Raw genomic sequence first — 18509 nt, forward strand, 5'->3', positions numbered from 1 at the left:
AGGATGTCGTGACAACGGACGGTGACCACTCTTTAAGAGAACTAAGAATAAATACTGAAAGATTTACTGAAATACTGAAAAATTTAGTTATTAATTGTATTTTAATTGGGGTTTTTTGAAAATTATAAAACAGGCATTGTACAACAGAAACAAGTTCATTATTGTAAGTTGAAAATGTTGTTCATACATTATTGGCATCGACCAAAAAGTTAATTTTTCCACATTTGTTCATATCGTTGAAAAACAGCTCTTCTTTTACAAAACAGTTATTTACAAGGCAGAGAGAAACAAAGTCCAAGCACTTTCTTTTGGTGGTTACGTCATATAAAAAAATAGTGCAGAATCATTATAGACTTTCTAGTTACAGAAATAGTGCTTAACTAATAATACTTTCCTGCTGTAATCACAATTATGGAGGAAAATAGGAAAGCTTTGGATGAATACAATAACAGCTGTAAAGAAAAGAAAAAAATAATTTTTAAACCCAAGAATCTCCACTGTTGTTGCAGGCCAATAGGAAAAGTGTGACAGACCTTATTATCGAAGTATACAAAAGAGGACAAACAGTTACGTAACAAAAATGTCCTTGATTTTAAAAATTGAAATTTAAGGTGTTTATCAACTGTATATATCCAGAATAAAATGTAAGAGTATCAAAATCGTAAAAGTGTACCAACATTGAGACATTTTTCGCTGTTCCAACAGCACCAAGTTTACACAATACAAACAATAAAAATGGTTTTGCAAAAATGCAGAATATTATAAAAATGTGCTATTATGTACACAATATACAAGATGAATAAATATGTTCTGACTGAATGAAATGCTGCAAAATGACATAATAAAAAAGAAGAATCTGTCCTAACAATGCTACTGGTAGCACCATTTGGAAATTTAGAAATTCCATTCAAAGTATAAATTCGAGGAACTGTTCGTCATCCAACACGTCCAAGGAGAGGCAGTTAGAAGACCTGTGGCCATAGAAAGAAGCTTTGGCTGGGCAGTCTAAAGTGGGGAAATGGTTGTAATTAGCAGGCAACTTCCTAGTCGTGGCAGCATCTTGTAGACCGAATGTGTAACTATGGGATGAATCAGGTGACAGCGTTGTTCCCAAGGGTGCTTGAAGAGGCAGCAGACGTACATCATCTAGACTGTGGCTTTGTCGATCCACACAAACTTGACTTTTCGGTTTCAGCACCTGGAATAGAGGCACAAGGCAAAGACAGTCAGAAATGCATTAGCAAGCACCAGGCAGTGGGAAATAAGGGTAACTGACCTGATTTAACAAATCTTTACTGTATATTTTTCCATCATGTTCAGTATTATTGGGGTCAGACTTGCCATCTTCTACGAGGCCAAAAGAGTTTGACAATGAATGCGACGTTCTTTACACTGGCGGAATGACCTTTTTAAATGTTTGTATAATATCCTGCAAAATTCAATTACTTGGCAACTGAGTCCTGGACAGGTCTGTGCAGTCCACGGACACTCCTTCAAGAAGATCGGCAAGTTTGAACATCCGATCAGAATCACGGGCTTCCGATGTGCTTCCAACACTGGTATGGACCTCTAGAATATCAAAGAAGACCAAAAAAATCTGTAAAACAAATTTCCTGAACACACCAAATTGCCAATGACACGCAAGGCATATGTGGATGCACACCTTCCTCCTTCCAGCCATCATCCTGTGCTTGAGCTTTGCTCCCTGCCTCAAACCCTGAGGTAGAGGAGCTGGCGCAGCTCGCTGCTGAGCTCAACCTCTTTTCTACCGGCTGGTGACTGTCCTCCTCCATGGAGGCGATCTCTGTGGAAATGCTGTGTTGTCGGGCATCAGCTTCGATTCCGGAGCTGCTGGTGGAGTGTCGGGACAGACCGGGGCTGCTCTCGCTACCATGAGGGTCCAAGTCCAGGTCATCACTGATGTACGACTCTCTGTAACGCTTTTTCTCTGAAATATATAAAAGGCATTTAAACCACACAAAATCACAGTGTCGTCTATTTATCTTGGAACTAAGGGCCAATTATCGCTAATGATCCTGTTCTTGTATTCACTCAGCACCTTCGCTCTCCTCCAGCTGGCGCAGGTGTTTGAGGGCAGGCTGGAGGCTTCGGTAGATGCGGTGGCTGCTGCTCAGGTGCAGGAGGAGGTGACGAGAGCGGAACGATGACCCCGTGTAGTAAACCAGCTTCCTGGCTGACGGCAAGCCATCTGGCTGGATCTCAAATTTCTTTCCCTGAATAGGAGAACAAATGAGCTAAAGCTAATTCATGCAACAGTGTAACAGAAATGACTCGTGCTTACCAGGAAAGTGAGACGCCCCACGTGTGCCCAAGGAAAGTCATACAGCAGCTGCCGCATGTTGTTGGCCTCCTATAACACATAAACAGCCATTAACACATCATCAGAAACCGATTATGATGTGAAATACTTGAGCATGTTTTTAAACAGTAGTGATCGATATTCAGTGGTCTTTGTGTTCAGCTAAGCCATCTGGAGCTGGAAAAGAGGCCAAAGGCTTCTCAAGGTATCTCACGGTCTGCTGGCTCTCTAATCAGCCAGGCCTGCAGCCCTAATCCACTCCCCCCAGATGGCCCCTGACAGACAGATCAAACGACTCACAGCCACAGCAGACAGCTCCTATCTCCTGATACACTGCTGTTGGGGGCAAGCCCACACATTCCTCACGCATCTAGTCAACGTCTTAGCGGCGAGCACGAGATTGAATATTTGAGCAGACGCAGATTCACGCTCGCGTGCTCACACGCTGACGTATGCCTCGTGCGTTAATAACGCACTTATACGGGTACGCACCTGATAAACCTGCATTCCTCGCAGGGTCAGCCCCAGCAAAGCTGTTCCTCTCTCTTCCTTTTTGTCCTGGACAAATGAATGATGGTATGTCAGAAAGGCATCCGAGTGGTTCAGATAAGATGGCAAATTCACAGTTGAGCCCCCACTTCTAGAGCCCTGGGAGACCCTCTCCTGCTGCTAACAACAAATTAAAAGGGGGGAGCACATTACGCAACAGATGGGCTAGCCTTCAAAATATCACCCAGGAGATGAGCGACAATGACCGATGAGTTGCGTAACCGAGACGTGGCAATTTGTCTGACACCACTCAAAACGAGCTGAAAGGAATTACGGCTGTGTTGGGAGAGACTATTCTGGGCAGAGGGGAGGCAGTGAACAGATAATCACCTCAAATACAAATCACCCCCAAAAGTTAAACACTCACCATAACGCATGATGAAACGATATAAATATCCACACGAGTCATACTAACCGCTATCACCATAATCTCTGCTGCAAGCTCATGACTCATAGCAATTTGTTTGAATTACTAACAGATAAGAAGTTGACTTATGACCTTGTGCAGTCGGTAGAAAATGACAGGTACATCCTCGAGTCGACAAGCCTCCCTGATGAAGAGCAGGGTGGCATCACGTGTAGACATGCCCCACTGTTCCTGATGAACTTTGGGCCCATGGCAGAGGAGATAGTTTATGCCCCTTTTAGCTATAATCTATGGAAGGAAAGTGGAACACAGATTCTTATTAAAGAAATTAAATATATTACAGAACTGAAACACAACATGAGGTTTCGGTTCTTAGGCTCCACCTACCCAGGGAGGAAAGTACTGTTTGGGTTCAAAATAAGGCTCTGTATTGTTGTCCACTGGGTGATCGCCGAGGTCGGCCTGCATGGCGTAACCCGCCAGCTGGAAGTACACCTCCTCCTGCTGTCGACACTCGGAGCGAAGTACTCGCTCTCTTAGGTCAGAGTAGTAGAGGTGCCGTGCCTTTCGTTCACTGGTACCGGCAGAAGGAAAAACAACATGGGGTGGTTGTGGACAGGCCAAAAGGTCAGGAAGGGAAGAATGATGGAGGTGATCCAATGGTTAAGATGTATGAACATACCTACAGTATATAACATAATAGAATACACAACATACCTAAAGAGTCTACCGTTTTCAATGTAGAACTGCACTTTGAGACAGAGAATTAGAGGCAAAGGTCTCTTCTGTAAGCTCTATAGAAAAGAAAAGCATTTTTGATTATTTGTTTTAAATTTGTTCAGCGAAAGGGAGAAACAGGTCATCTCACCTTCCCCAAATCCTGCTTCCAATCCTTAGGAAAGTACTTGGACAGTTTCTCTTCCATGTCCAAAAATGTATGCTCATTATCTGGAAGGACAATCAGGAAACCAGCAGATAGTTAACAAGCAGACAGATAATAATGCAGCCAAGCGTAAAGAATGGACGGATAATAGCATTCATTGTGCGTGAAATGAAAAGTTCCAGAGTCAGCATACGAAGGAGCAATAAAACGACATAAACACCCCTGGTACTACCACCATAGTGGGTGGTTAAACTTTTTTTGTTGTTGCTATTTTGTAAACCCTTTAATATCTAAAGCCATTTACCTAAACTTTATGTTCCTGGAATCAGGATGTTGATCTCTCTCTGTCTGGTCTTATGAGTCATGGCGAGAACATGTTCTACTGGATCCTCCTTATCTCTTTTGTTCGACTTTGTGTAGCCAAATTATGCACCCTGAGCCGTTTCACAACTGCTCCCTTCCAACGGTCTATCCTTCTCTCCATTCAGTCTCTCGCTCCACCTCTGATTCATTCCCGCTCCTTCACCTCTCCTTCTTTAGAGGCCTCTGAGTGAGAGTTGAGTCAGGAGGCCCGTGTCATTGTGACACGTCCACCCACCTCTTTTCCATCCACTTCCACCCTCCTCTTCCCATCAGTTCGCATCCCTCCCCTTGGTAAAGATGAGGAATGCAAGGGTGCATTCCAGGCTTAATGAAGTTAATATTGCAGGAATGCTGGTTTAAGTGATCGCTCAACCAACACCACAAAAACAAAAGGCTGCTTGTTCAAGCGGCGAGCCATCGAGACCATCGAGGCATTTCAACGTATTTGGACAAAGAAAGCAAACGAGACCACAAAGAAAAACAAAACAAAAGAAGTTTGCTTAATTGCTGAAGTGGATTACAACATCCTCCAATGCAAAGCTTTTAATTTACCAACATCATTGAGAGAACTCTTTATAGAAGCAGTGTGACCAGTTTGTCTCTGTTGAAAGGTGTCAGGGAACAGCGAGCTCACCTTTCACCACCGTCAGGCCGAAGAAGTGCAGCTCTTTGATTCCGAGAAGCTCCTCCACCCGACTGAAAACGTCCTGACCCGTGGACTTTGGCTGGAGCAGGTGAGGAAACAAAAGCATCCATAGTCAAAAGAAAGTCTGCAGCAAAGAGGAAACGCGACTGGAAGAAGGTCAAGGGTGCAGGGCCGTGTTACTATAAGCACTCACCCCGACAGTGACGTCCAGCTGGTCTTTGTTGGGGAGGAGAACGCAGATTGTTCTCTCTTGCTTTACCGAAGTGGACATTACGCCCGGTGTGCAGTGGAGCCGAGTACTCCCTCTCTCTGGTAAACTGCTTCACAGGTTTCTGGCCTCTTTCATCCGTCTTCTATCCATAATGCATCTGAAATAAGATGACGTCACAAAAGAGCTTAGCATTCACTCAATTTCATCAAACTGACAGAAAACAGGGCAGGGAGCACAAGAAAGGATGCATGTTGCAACCACTACACCCGAATAAATGACCATGGCGGACAGAGCGAGTGTGGTACCAGGCTGATCTGATTACCATCTCAGTATCAGATAATCAGGTTAATTACTGCTGTGCACCGGCTCCGATCCCTTTATATCTAGCTTTGGATTATTATCAGTTAAAGAAGGGTTGAAAATACAGGACAGGATGAAGATAAACTTTATCTGAAGGAGATCAAAGCCTCCAGGCAAGATACAGACACATGCATCATGTTTTGGTCATGTCATACAGCAAAATCTTCAGAGAGACGGTGCTGGGAGGAAGAGAGACAGGACAGGGAGAGATAAATCATTAAGAATTTAAAATCAAAGGAGCAAAAAATGGTGAATGTTCCACATAAAGTTTTGTCTGCCAATATGATTTATGGGCATGTTCAAACACAGCCTGTCAGAACAACAAATAAGAAACCTGAAATACCAGTACCTACAACTTCTGATTCAAAATCACACCGAGAAAAAAAAAAGCGTCTCGCCGTTTCACACTGCCACAAAAAGAGCACAAAGGAATCCCCTCTGGTGTATTTATTATGCATTTCTATTCATTTAGATAAAACCTGCAGATGGGAACAATCAATGCAACACATACAGAAATCAAGAATGAGCCTTCATGGGTTAAGATTCCATAAAAACTGGTGGGTTGGGTTCATTGCTTGTTTGGTAGTACAAAACAAAGCATTTACAATAATAATTATTATTCTAATAATAATTCTAATAAGAGGTTACAGTCCATAACTAAACTAGTAAAAACAGTAACTAGTAGTGGTGGTTACATTGCATCAATTATGCATGCAATGCCCCAAACAAGGAAATAAACAAGTCCTGTGGAAGATACCTGTTAGCCGCAAAAACTTCCATATAAAGTGCACATTTTTGCTCTGTATTCCAACAAGTGTCGCTACTTCCAGCTTCAACAAGGGTCCCTGTTGGAGCTGCTGCTACTGCTGACCAGGGGGAAGCCTAGCATCACATGAGAGCAGCCATCTGTATGTTTTAATTCCTCTGCAGGACTGTTCTAATCCTTACTACCGAGCACGGCTGCAAACTGTTGGAAAAACATTAACTGAGCCCTGGAAGCGCTCCCAGAATCCCAGCGCCACAAAACAACGCACCGCATTCTACTATTTATGGGTATATATCACCCTGTTTGTGAGGGATTTACAACCAATGGGAGATAACGCTAAGCTGCAGTAAACAACACTTTAAACTCTTTCCAGCTCCCTGCAGAATTCCCGTTTCCCGTAAACAGAAGCGCTGATCCTTCCATGGATGAACTAAAGCAACAAGTGCATCACTAAGTCCAAGAACTCGGGTACTTCACGAAAAATGGACTTACCATTACTTTAGACGTGGTGAACGGATTCAAAATTCTCGTTTTTCTTCCTTGGTAGCCTTATTTTAAGTATAAAAAGGCGTTTTGAACTGGAATATTTCAAACTTATTCCGTACCAACCGCCTGTCTCTCCCCCACCCCGTCGCGTGCTGTAACTTTTTAAACCACTGCGGAGCTCGAACGCTTGGGCCGTACCATCTCGGACAGTTGTGGGGGTGGTTTACTGTGGAATTCTGTTGGAAATGTTTGACCAAATGTTATTTTCCCCCACAGTAATACTGTTAATAGAAACATATTTTGTTTAATAAACATTCTTAAGCGAATATAATTTAACAGTTTGATGATTTAATACACGATCCAACAGATGACACCCCTTTCAGGGCGACGGTATAACGGTCTGGTGCTAATTAGAGGTCCTAACAGAACGCTTAACCACACACGAGTGGGTTTCTTACAATTGACGATCCCGATTGGATCACGATTATATATTTTAAAAAATCTTCACGGTTTGACACACATAGTCACTGACTTTACCGTGAAGAAAAACAATCACCGTTTCAGCATAATGTGCAGATAAACACTCTGCAAGTGGCTCCTTTATCATATGGAAATGACATCATCCAATAAACCTCGTAGGGGTTTTTGCCACATTACTGCGTCATGGCATCAGCAGAACGGTGCCTCTACACTTAAATCTGTGTAATATAATCCTAATGTTTGCACTAGAGTGTCAGTTCAAGGTGAAGCACTGCAGAAGCATCACTCATACTGTAAGTAAAATATGCAGTGGCCAGATTTACTGTATGTCAGAGACTGCAGGTTAGGGCATAATGCATACATATACACTATAGAACCAGGAAAATAGCAATTCTGTAATGTTTTCCTCATATCAAATTCAACATTATTCAACAATTCACATTCAAAAATGTCACAATACTAAATTTCAACATCTTTAAACTACTTCATGTCTGGGGACATTTTTACTCTAATAGCCCATAAAAAAAGGACTTAACTTTGAAATATGCATATTTAATGGTATAATATGATGAAATATAAACAAATTTCCAATAAACATCTAAAATTTCCACCCCATACTTTCCAGTTTACACAATCACAAAATGAAAAAAAAAGCTCAAACCTTCAACAAATCAAGTTTGTAATTACATGTGCTTTTGATGAACCGTTACTGCTGAACAAAGATAATAAAATGTTTTGTTGTTGGCAAAGCTTGATTATCCCAACACCAGGTTGGTCAAATGTTGTGCAGAATGTCCCAAAGGTGAAGAACGGCAGCGTTCCAAGGTTAATGCCGAGGCTGCCGTGTCCGAGTGATCCGTTTTCAAACGCAGTCTTTTCCTTTAAAAATGATTTGTTGGTATAAAAGTAACTTTTAAAAATGAGAAGTTCCAGTACAAAACCTTTGTATGTGCAGACTTGACTTGGACCAGCTCACCAAAACAGCCGTTTAATCTCGTAGCAGCTACATATCCAGTTCAGCTTGAAACAACTTGGTAAAACAAAAAAAAGTAATATCATAAACATAAATAATGTAAAATATTGCATACAATGAGGGGAAAATATATACATTTGTTTTTTAAATGGCAGTACATAAATTAAAAAAAATGGCAAATGTTTCACCAGGAGAAGAAAAAAAAAAAAAAGGGTAATTTTGCTCATGACTGGAAAGTGAAAATTTATACGCATGAGATGATCCAGATTATAATAAGGTTGAGATGCAGCGAGGTATCATTTCTGCCGTTGTTCTACTGAAAGAACCTGAGGCCTGCGACGAGGAAGAACTTCTCCAGGAAGATCTCAGAGTCGAGGACAGCGATGTGGGCGGCCCGGCCAATCAGCGAGTTAGCTGTGTTCGGCAGGGCATGAATGACATCGTAGCGCACGAGGTTACAGTCTTTGCTTTGAAGCACTGGTAGCAGCAGATTCTCAATCATCTCAGCATATACAGGACCTGGTAAGGGAGGTGGATTATTTTTAGTTATCCAAAGGGAGGTATGTTGAAAAAAAAAACATGGATTAATTCACAGCTAAAACAAGCTCAGGAGACTCAAACTGGTTCTACTTGATCTGCTCCAGTTTACAGCACCTGGATTTATGACACAATTCTGTCCCAACAAGCCAGGACAGAGCACCAGGAATTTTTCCGGTAGCTCACCTGTTTGTTTGTCCTTCAGTGCAGTTTTGCACATTTCTATTCGGGCAGAATGATAGGGGACATAACGATCCTGCAGCGACCCCACCAGCACCACATTCTTGAAATATTGCAGACCTTCACAAAGCAAACAAAAGGTTACTCCTGCCATTGTGCGTTTCTCAGACACGGCTTAATATGTATTTGATTGAAAAATAGCTGAAAAACGAACCAGATTTCTTGCTGAGCTTGTAGAGGAACGTTTGGCGAGGATCAGAATGATCGCGGCATGTCAGCTGCAAAAGTGATCCGGACTTTTTCCACTTCTGCATAAACCAAAGACCTGAGAGGAAAAAAAAAAAAAAAAGCAGATTACATCAGACCAGAGTGCAACAACACAATGTTAACGTTAATGGGATTACTCATAAATATGTGCTGCAAATTTAGAATCATACCTGTGTTGACCAAAGCAGAGCTGTTGTACAATGTGCCCAGGTGTGGACCTGAGAGTGAAAGGAAGGTGTGCAGCTTGCTTAGGTAACATTTAAACCTAGGCCTAGTTAGCACTGAACGAACTATGAGGTTCCCCAAAGAATGACCTACAAAGCTGCAAATAAAGGAGACATTTAAGGCCAAATGAATAAAAATGAGGGAAAAACAGAACAGAAAAAACACAGATAGTGCAAAATAAACTGGTAGCGCGTTGCAAGACTTCTGTATGAATCACCAGTTTGATTTTTCTTTATCAAAAATGTCATGACGCTTACCTAATCTTTGACACTGTAAGGTTGTATAGCTGAATGTACTGGACTATTTCATCCAGTAGTCGGTCCGTCATTGACTCAAAGTCAGCAAACGTGTCATTCTAGAAAGGAAGAGTAATAAATAAAGACATCTAAGACGTGTTTATCTCAGTACCATAACCAGTATTAAGTAAAAAGGATATTTATCCACCTGGTTCCTCTCAGACATTAGGAAATCTATACGAGCACCAGGCAACCCGAGCTCCAGGTAGGTTTTTACAAGTCTCAGGTCTGCGCTGTTACCTGCAGATTAAGAGCACATATAAGACATAAATACTTTCTTTGGTAACAAAAAAAAAGAAAAAGATCAATAGTAACATTTATTACCATCTAGCCCATGAACACAGACTATAAGGTGGATGCCTTCCTCGCAGCATTCATCGTCCTCCAGACTGAAATACGGCACAGTGGACGCCAGCTCAGGTACCTCGCTGTACAAGAAGCCAGGCAGTCTGAGCTGCTTCAGCTCTTCTTTGGCCTTAATGAATCTGCACCGTTACAAACGTGCATGAAAATCAGGTTAAAAGGTTCAAGAGGAAAATCTCTGTCTGGATTCTGGCACTGAGAGGGAGGACTCACGCTTTCATCTGTGGCGTAGGCGCACATTCATACCACTGGAGGCTGAAGGAAGGGTGGGCAGAGAGACACAGCGGCCTTCCCAAGCTGTGCCCAACACAGCTGGATGGAATGTTGGAACAGATGGGAGCTTTGGATAGGTCCTTTGTTTCATGGAGGTAGCTGATGCCGAGCTGTTCGAACAGGAGGCTCGTCTCACGTGCCCCTGCGTCCCCGACCCCACTTTGCTCCTCTTCAGTGACACCGTTCACGAAAGCATAGCCGTCGCCTTCCTCGTAGTAACCGTTCTCGATCATCTCGTGCTCCGTCTCGTCCTCGTCCTCCCTCACCTGCGGCTCCGCCTGAATTCCCAGTGTGATGGCTGATGTTTCTACAGGGCTGATTTCAGACACATCTGTACTGGAGCGTGAGCCAAAGTAGTTCTCTACCATTCCACGTTTCACCAGGTCAGTGCTGCTGGTGGCAGAGTTACTGGAGGGGCAGGCGGTAGGAGGTTCACTATGAGAATCTTTGAGGGTCCCAGAACTACTCGCTCCCTCAAGTCCAAGTTCTGCGTCCAAAATTGCAGGTTTCATAAGTTGGGAACCACTCACAGTAGTGTCCAGAATGCCGACTAAATCGATCCCTTCTCCAGAGAACACCAAACTCTGCTCCCGCACCAAGATGCTAGACTTCCTGCCATGGGCTTCATAGCTGCCGGCACTCTTGGAGGACCCCTCACACTCGTCGTCTGAAGGCAAGGAGTTTATGGAGGTCAGCGAAGACTGAACTCCGCTGACAGCACTGGTGTTTTCCAGAATCTCTGCTGCCCCACTGGGCTTTTGCGCGGTACTTGGCTGAAATAGCCGTGGTGCAGGGCTCAAAGAGGGCTTTTCAGCTGGTTCAGCAATACCTACCCCCACACAGGCCTGTGGTCCTGGAACAAGCTGAGTGGCAAAAGAGCTGGGCTCACTTTCAATGCCCGAGTCTGAAAGACGAGATGAGGCACTGGGGACTCCGTCCGGCAGTCTGATACAATCACCTTTTGCCTGTACGGAGATGAGACAAGGCTGGCTGTGCTGTGCTGCCTCTTTAACGGGCCTTTCGTTCGCTCCGTCCACCACAGTCTGCTGTGACTCACACAGGCTTGTCTCTGGATGGTTCCTAGTCAGTTTGGGGTCAGTCCGATGTGGCAGCGCTGTTACTTTCTCTCCCTGATGTGGCTCCTTCGTACTTGGCTTCCTCTCCATTTTCAGCCCAGTAGACCACTGTGGCAGCTTTTGGCCATCGTGGTCGACGTGTTCCTTGTGAGCAGATTCGCTGCATCTAGAAAAAGTCTCAGTACCTGCCTGAGGTTTAATCTCTGTGTCATAATTTGCAGAAATATCGAAAAACCCTTTCTGACAAGGAGCAGTTATATTGTCATCGACAGCACTATTTACTGAACGTCCAGATGTGGCGCCAGACTCAAAAAAAGAATCAACATTCGTCCTTAAGTAACTACTTGAAGCCCCAAACAAGTTATCTCGCTCCTCTTCTTGGTTTAGGGGACCTTCCCCTTCTTTATACTTGGTGCTGGTATCACTGGAGGAAGCTTTAAGGTTCTTATAGCCCACCAGAACTACAGAGTCCTTTGAGACCTGCCTGATTAGCTTCTTAGAGTTTTCAGTTTTTGAACTTTTCTTCAGTTTGACTGACTTTCCTTTGGACTTTGGTGGTGGATCACAACATTCAGAAGTCTTGTCCAGCGGGGCAGAGCGGGACTCGGGAACGGGGCTGGCTGCTGCACTGCCGTCTCTGGAGTTGGGCTTGTCTGACTTGGTGGATACTGAGCCAGTCCTGCTAGTGTGCATGCCCTGCCAAGGTCCGTCACGATCTTTTTTTTAAAAAAAAAAAAACAGATCATACAAAAGAACACAACAAAATAGTAAGCTTACAGATCCATGTTCAGCCTAAAGGATTACTCTGCAACCGACCTTCAGTGATGGAATCCAGGTATCTATCCTCAAAAATAATGGGCAGGGAGTTGACGTCGCCATCTAGATCAGCACTTTCTACTGGAAGTGGAGGCAAAGACAGGAAATAGCTGGAGGATTTGATAGCATTTGTCATCTGTTGGTGGCTGTGAGCGCTAACAGACGAGAGAGAGGAGGAAAAATTGAGAAAAGAGTTGGCAAACGCTTGTAACGCAATGCAATATTTCACAATCCAGCCAGAAATGTCACAGCAACTTACTGAAGTTCCTGGTAGGCCAATGCAGATTGCCTCGGATGCTCTAGACAGAAAAATGCCTCAGCAAACCTCCTTACCTGGAATAACGCCACATTACACAAACTATCAGCAGTCAAAAAAACCAAATCTGATATTAACATTTGTACAATGAGGTCTATGATTGTTTACTCTCAGCGTGTGATGATCCACAGCCAGGAGGGCTGTGACGTGCTCCTGCAGGGACACGACCTCCAGGAACTGCCCCCAGAGTGCCATGAGGAGGGAGCAGAGCTGAGCCAGGTTCATGTTGACCAGTTCTGCGAGCTCATCAGGAGACTCTGCTTTCAGCTAAAAATACAAGGAAGGTTTAATATCTTAGTAGAAATAAAAGTCAATTCTCATTTTAGCCTAGTCTAACCGAACCTAGCCTAAATCACTAGGTATCAACACAAGGCATTCATTCACTTTTCCTTCATCTCTCATAATCACCATTTTTAAATGAAACACTGAGGGTTCAATTACCTCATGAAGGAACAAAAAGATAAAGAATGTTGCATAAACGTGCTGCTTCTGTCTTAACGTGGCAACGCCTTCCAAAATGCTTCCTGACTGTAAACTCCTATATAACCACCTATTTTCAGCTGACCTCACTGATTCCATTAAAATGAATGAATTTACACTTCAGCAGACAATATTTAGTGGCATTAAACTCACCTTCACTTCACCACACAGCTCAGCCAGACGAGCCTCCAAGTCCAGTTGTTCTAAGGACGCGGGAGAACAAGATGCCCGGTTAGGATTTACCGTCACCAAAATAAGAGCCGATTACTGAAACTACGAACACAATGTGAATTATTTGCTTTTTACAACCTTATCTTAAACAGATTACAGAACAATACTTTTGGCGATGCATCATTTAAAAGATGGAAAAAAGGGATTTGAAGCACAGAACAAGATAAAATGACTGTATGCTTTCATGTGAAAGTGGGTGATAGAGAGAAGGTATGTTGTCTATGAAAATAAACGGGGGAGGAAGGATGTCAAAGCAGAGAAAGGAAAGCAGATTGGAGGTACTGTAAGGATCCAGACATACCTATGTAGACGTGCCTTTGACTTCGGGGATAGGGTCTTCTGAGTACTCTCTCATATAGGACTTGCATGCTGGGCTTGACTAGTAAGATTGCACATATAGGTATATTTAACCTTTTATTATTTAGCTCTTCAGGATGGGTTAAATCTGTCCTCTTGAGCTGACTGGCTTTAGTAAGCAAGCATCAGATACAGATAGTGACAATTTGGCTCCAGTGCAGTGGTTCAGATGTAACTCTGGGATGCAAGTATGATTTTATTAGATCCTCCAACTGACTTTGTGGGTTGTTAGTTGTGTTGTCCATTAATGGGCGCTGTATGGCAATACGTATAAATCAGGTGAAATGAAATGAAAACACAACAAACTGGCAGGATGCAACGAAACAGCAACGCTAACAAAAGCAATGGAATCCAAACACATTCAAAGCATAACTTCTAGGATCCCTGCTCAGTTATTAGTTATTATGAAGCTCAAAACAAAACACGTGCTGAATATTTAGAGAGAATTCCTTTTTCAACCCCGACGCTCACACCTGATGATGGCAGCCTCAGTGTAATGTATACCTAATTCCATACGGTGAGAGGAAGGCAGGTCTTTAGTGATAGAGGTGAAGTAGCCAAAAAGGCCCTGGTAGGTGAGGAGGAGGCTGGAGCAAAGGTTGTGATGGAGGCTGAAGGCGTGCTGCAGACAGTTGTCCGACACCAGGAACGTCTTTCCCTGGTGAATAAAGACAACACACGGAGGAATGAGGTGAATCACACCGGGTTTTAGTTATTACGTAAGCTTATAAATGTCTAAAACACAGCCTGGCTCTACAACGCTCTACTCAGGCTGTTTCCCTTCTATTCTCTCCGTGTCCGTCTGATATTATCGTTTGCTCGGCTGCCAGCACACCCAGGATTGCTCAGGTGATGCAATTCCCACATCTTTCTCAGAACGTGCACACCAAATATGCTGGGTTGACTTATTAAGCCGATAACAACCGTGAGTCACGTCGAGCAGTTCTGATTATTTTTTAGGTTCAGTACAGCCAGATAGCAGAAATATGCAGGCTGCATTGCTATTGTTTGACTGAATGTTCGAGCTTAACGAATAAAGAGGTCGTAAGAAGGTGTGCCACTGGAAACCGGTCCCTGGAGCACCATTCCTTATGATTGTATATAACAATGCTTCATAATGCTGCTGCCAAGATCCCTGTAATGAAATAAGTGGTGGTCAATGACTTTTTGTTCCCATATGGCTCATTAAAGATGCATCAGAGGAGCGCTGCCTGTGTTCCACCAATACAAAATACGTCACATTCATCTATTCATTAACCTGATTTCCGTCCTTGTATGAAGAGATAATGAATTGCAGGTGCTTAACCAGCAATAACAACATGGGAGCAACTTTCGGGGATTTTAGACAGATCTAATCTTTGCGCGCGTCTCCCACTAAAGAGGAAAAGAGAACTCTCTTACATCCTGTGAGCTTTGCTTGACGTAACCACCGCCGAACACCACGTTCTCCAGAGGCGGGATGACCGAGTCTTTGCTCTGTGCTGGAGCGTTGCGGTTCAGCCACGTGCTTTTCACCGGCCGAGGGAGGCTGGGCAAACAAACGGGATTCAAAACCATCTAAAACAATGCGTGCTTCATTACGCCACTATTCTGTTTACTTTAATTAGAAAGGGTGTGTGTGTGTGTGTGTGTGTGTGTGTGTGTGTCCTCTGACCTGATCAGCGGCTGGTGGAGGGCCACCAGGGAGGCGTGGATGACTACGGAAATGACAGACAGGTGGAAGTAGTCAAACATGACGTTGGTGTGTTGGTGGATGCCTCGCTGGAGGCTAAAGTGCAAACGAAGCGTGCGCCCGCTGATATTCTGCAGCGAGCTCGGCTCTTCTGGCCTGTAGCGATAAAAACAGAGGAGACGACGTTGAGGAGAGATAGAGGAGATTAAAGAAAATAGGGACCCGCGTGGGTGACTCACGTGTAATCGCCATCGGTGAAATATAAATCCAAGAAAAGCTGGAAATCCATCTCGTTGAGGGACTCTTCCACCTGACACCAGCGAAGAACCATCAGGAGACATTTAGACTTTAAATAACAGAAGAGTCACGGGACGCCAGGGCGCTTCCTTTCATCCCTACCTTCTTTTCCTCCAGCAGCATCATCACTTTAAAGAGGAGGACGTCGTTCACCGCCACCTCCTCGTTCTTGTACAGGATCTGGAACGTTTTGCTGCAGATGGCATCGTCCTGTACCGAGGCAGGAAATGCCAGATCCGACCCTAGGCAATGATTATAGGAATGATTTTAACGTTCAGGCCGGACAGGAAGCATTCTAACTGCACAACTGGAGCCGGCGTGCATGAAGCGGCTCCGAAGCACCGGTGGTTCCGTTGAACGGTCGCAGGTCGGGCAGAAAGCTGATGTCATAAAGGTAAAAGTGTGTGTTACCTCCTGGATGTAGAAGGCTACATTCAACCTTGTGGGGAACCCGGGGTGGCACCTTTAGACCGGCCCGAATCTGGTAGAATCTAAAAACGCAGACAGGAGACGCTCATTTAAACCCCGAAGCAACGAGCAGCGCGAGGTTCAGACTGATTAGCTGGAAAGTGGAAAGTGACCCAGCGCTGTGCATCAATAAACGATGAGCGCCTTCTCGCGCTCATTCAGGCGGCAAACGCGTGTTTTTAAAGGCCTGACGAGCGGAGGCGGTGTTTCATTTCAGCCGGGGCGGCTGTGAGCCGAGAGGAAAAGTGAAAGACACAAGTGGCAGGAAATCTGGAGCTGGTTTTTAAAAGCCTCAGAGCGACACCGGCCTTAATTTAGTGTCATTGGTTAGGCCACACAGGAACGGGAGCGCCCTGCGTCCAACAACAACCGCCTGAAACAGGTTTCAGCCAACAATTAAAGTTGCTGTTCTAAGATATTACACATCCAAAGAAGCTTTGCTGTAAAATAAAGGAGGCTGTAGTTTCCTGACCACATGAACTACGACCTTCAGATGATCAAGTAACCACCCACAACAATGCTAAGCACTTAGAAGGTCCCCAGCGGACCGTCCCTGTGTCCCTTAGAGTCCAATCAATGAAACCGGACGGGTTCTAATCAATAACATGGTGAATGTGACTGTAGGGAATGAGAGAAATGGTGTAAATGAAATGTGAAAGGAACGACTTGCCCTCTTTGAAACAAATCCACGTTGTAGAACTTGTGGAGCTCCACAGAGAATTCCACTGTGGCCTGGACTTCGGTCATCGTGCTGCCTACGGACACAGGTGCCTCACATCATCTGGAAAAAATCTGACAGCCTAAAAGGTGTCAGTAAATAACCGGGAGTCAAATTTGTCATTTCAGCTCCTCTGAGACATTAAACACGCACTTCTCATTTACAGAAAACTAAACATAGCTTGATTGGAAAAGAAAAGAGGAAATGCCATTATTTTTAGCTTTAGCGGGGACAAATAACACTGCTCCCTCGTGCACTCACTCCCTAAATAAGTCATGTATGAAATGAATAAATCAGCAGGAAAATGCCGTGCTTTTGTATCTAATCCACTGTAAGCCAATCTGCATGCACCCATGTGGATTTGACCTGCACGGCAAACATACTTTGCTGTGTCGGGAACTAAAATATCCCTCCCGTCCAGGAAGAAATGGGCTGTGGACGTTAACTCGGCCTGACAGGACACACGGGAGCAGGAGACAAGCGTGACGAGCTGCAAAATACAAACGTTGAACATGTGCATCTGTTCCCTGTCATGCAGTAAAACCTGCAAATGCAGTGAAAGGTCAGCATTAATGTCCACATCCATGCATGCAAGTGGTCTCTCAATACAGGAATAGCAACTGGGAATTTCACTACTTTAAATAAATAGATTGAGCCTCAGGACTCGTTGGGCTTTGGGAGAAAGTCGTTCCCATGTTGTGCTTGAGCCACGTTTACAGATCAAATGTGCAAATGGGAAAGAAAAGCCTCACAATGGGAGAGGAATCGGATTCTTTTCAAAACTTTTCAGCTGGGTCCATAGTTGCGCAATAACCCGCAACATGACACTGTACTGACAGGCCTGAACATCCAACCCGGGGGCATTTAAGAGACCCGCAGCGTGCCCACGGCTTTCAGTTACACACATCAGGATAATAAAACTGTTTAAAACCACCGACCAACTGCTGGTTGCAGCCACTTGGTCACCGAAAGTCAGAAACCGGCGAACGACAAACTCGAACACACTGAAGTTGTAACTTAGCTAAAAGATAAAAGTCCCAGCTGGAGGCTACGATCCGGGCAGATCTGGATGTTACAGGTGTCCCTAAGGCCTACCAAAGGTCCGATTGAACGCAAGCTACCCTTAAAGGTCAGGGAAAGTCCCCCGTGATAGCAATTTAGGCCGCTAACGACAACAGTAACGTTAGCCACCCCCAGACACTGGCACTGTACAAGCGGGCGAGCGCTACTCACCATTGCGTTGGCAGGCTAACGCTAGCGAGCTAACCAACATTAGCTGGGATTCCAGCCCTGTCGCCGTCCTTTCGCTGTCCTGACGTCCCGAACAAAAGCACTCAGCTCCGCGACTGACCTTCCGCCGACTCGCGTTTTTAGCAATAACCACTTAAAAGGCCGAGGAGAGCAGAGCGGCCGCGGATCTGCCTGAACACGTCTGCTAGCTAGCGGTGCCGTGAGGAGCGGACAGCGGGCGCCGCTCCAGCGTTGAATGCGCGTTCCTGCACGTGCCAGGCAGTGTCGCAGCTGACGCCATAT

The 18509-nt window shown here is 44.6% G+C and overlaps 2 protein-coding genes across 7 annotated transcripts; both read right to left on the bottom strand.

Moving 5' to 3' along the window:
• Positions 1 to 82: 82 nt before the first annotated feature.
• zgc:172136 (uncharacterized protein LOC566376 homolog) lies at positions 83 to 7118 on the bottom strand. 2 transcript variants are annotated; one of them, XM_057047297.1, is made up of 14 exons: positions 6958 to 7118; positions 5322 to 5496; positions 5117 to 5207; positions 4105 to 4184; positions 3954 to 4030; positions 3624 to 3810; positions 3369 to 3524; positions 2813 to 2878; positions 2303 to 2371; positions 2060 to 2234; positions 1664 to 1948; positions 1447 to 1569; positions 1277 to 1347; positions 83 to 1198 (listed from the first exon to the last, which is right to left on the bottom strand). In XM_057047297.1, the coding sequence occupies exons 2-14, from the start codon at positions 5397 to 5399 to the stop codon at positions 908 to 910; spliced, it is 1749 nt and encodes a 582-aa protein (XP_056903277.1). In that variant the 5' UTR covers positions 5400 to 5496; positions 6958 to 7118; the 3' UTR covers positions 83 to 907. The 2 variants fall into 2 exon arrangements, with proteins under 2 accessions (XP_056903277.1, XP_056903279.1); XM_057047299.1 differs by lacking the exon at positions 1277 to 1347 and having other exon boundaries at positions 1047 to 1198.
• Positions 7119 to 7279: 161 nt separating this feature from the next.
• fam135a (family with sequence similarity 135 member A) lies at positions 7280 to 18469 on the bottom strand. 5 transcript variants are annotated; one of them, XM_057047236.1, is made up of 22 exons: positions 18210 to 18469; positions 17360 to 17466; positions 16929 to 17058; positions 16202 to 16281; positions 15893 to 16032; positions 15733 to 15803; positions 15476 to 15649; positions 15223 to 15349; positions 14326 to 14479; positions 13766 to 13843; positions 13387 to 13436; positions 12862 to 13020; positions 12697 to 12770; positions 12438 to 12592; positions 10486 to 12337; positions 10234 to 10394; positions 10058 to 10149; positions 9871 to 9968; positions 9559 to 9710; positions 9336 to 9446; positions 9128 to 9241; positions 7280 to 8923 (listed from the first exon to the last, which is right to left on the bottom strand). In XM_057047236.1, the coding sequence occupies exons 3-22, from the start codon at positions 17003 to 17005 to the stop codon at positions 8718 to 8720; spliced, it is 4125 nt and encodes a 1374-aa protein (XP_056903216.1). In that variant the 5' UTR covers positions 17006 to 17058; positions 17360 to 17466; positions 18210 to 18469; the 3' UTR covers positions 7280 to 8717. The 5 variants fall into 5 exon arrangements, with proteins under 5 accessions (XP_056903216.1, XP_056903217.1, XP_056903218.1 ...); XM_057047237.1 differs by having other exon boundaries at positions 17360 to 17520; XM_057047238.1 differs by lacking the exon at positions 17360 to 17466.
• Positions 18470 to 18509: the final 40 nt, after the last annotated feature.

Source organism: Takifugu flavidus, chromosome 11, assembly GCF_003711565.1.
Source record: "Takifugu flavidus isolate HTHZ2018 chromosome 11, ASM371156v2, whole genome shotgun sequence".
In the NCBI taxonomy this organism is placed as follows: Eukaryota; Metazoa; Chordata; class Actinopteri; order Tetraodontiformes; family Tetraodontidae; genus Takifugu; species Takifugu flavidus.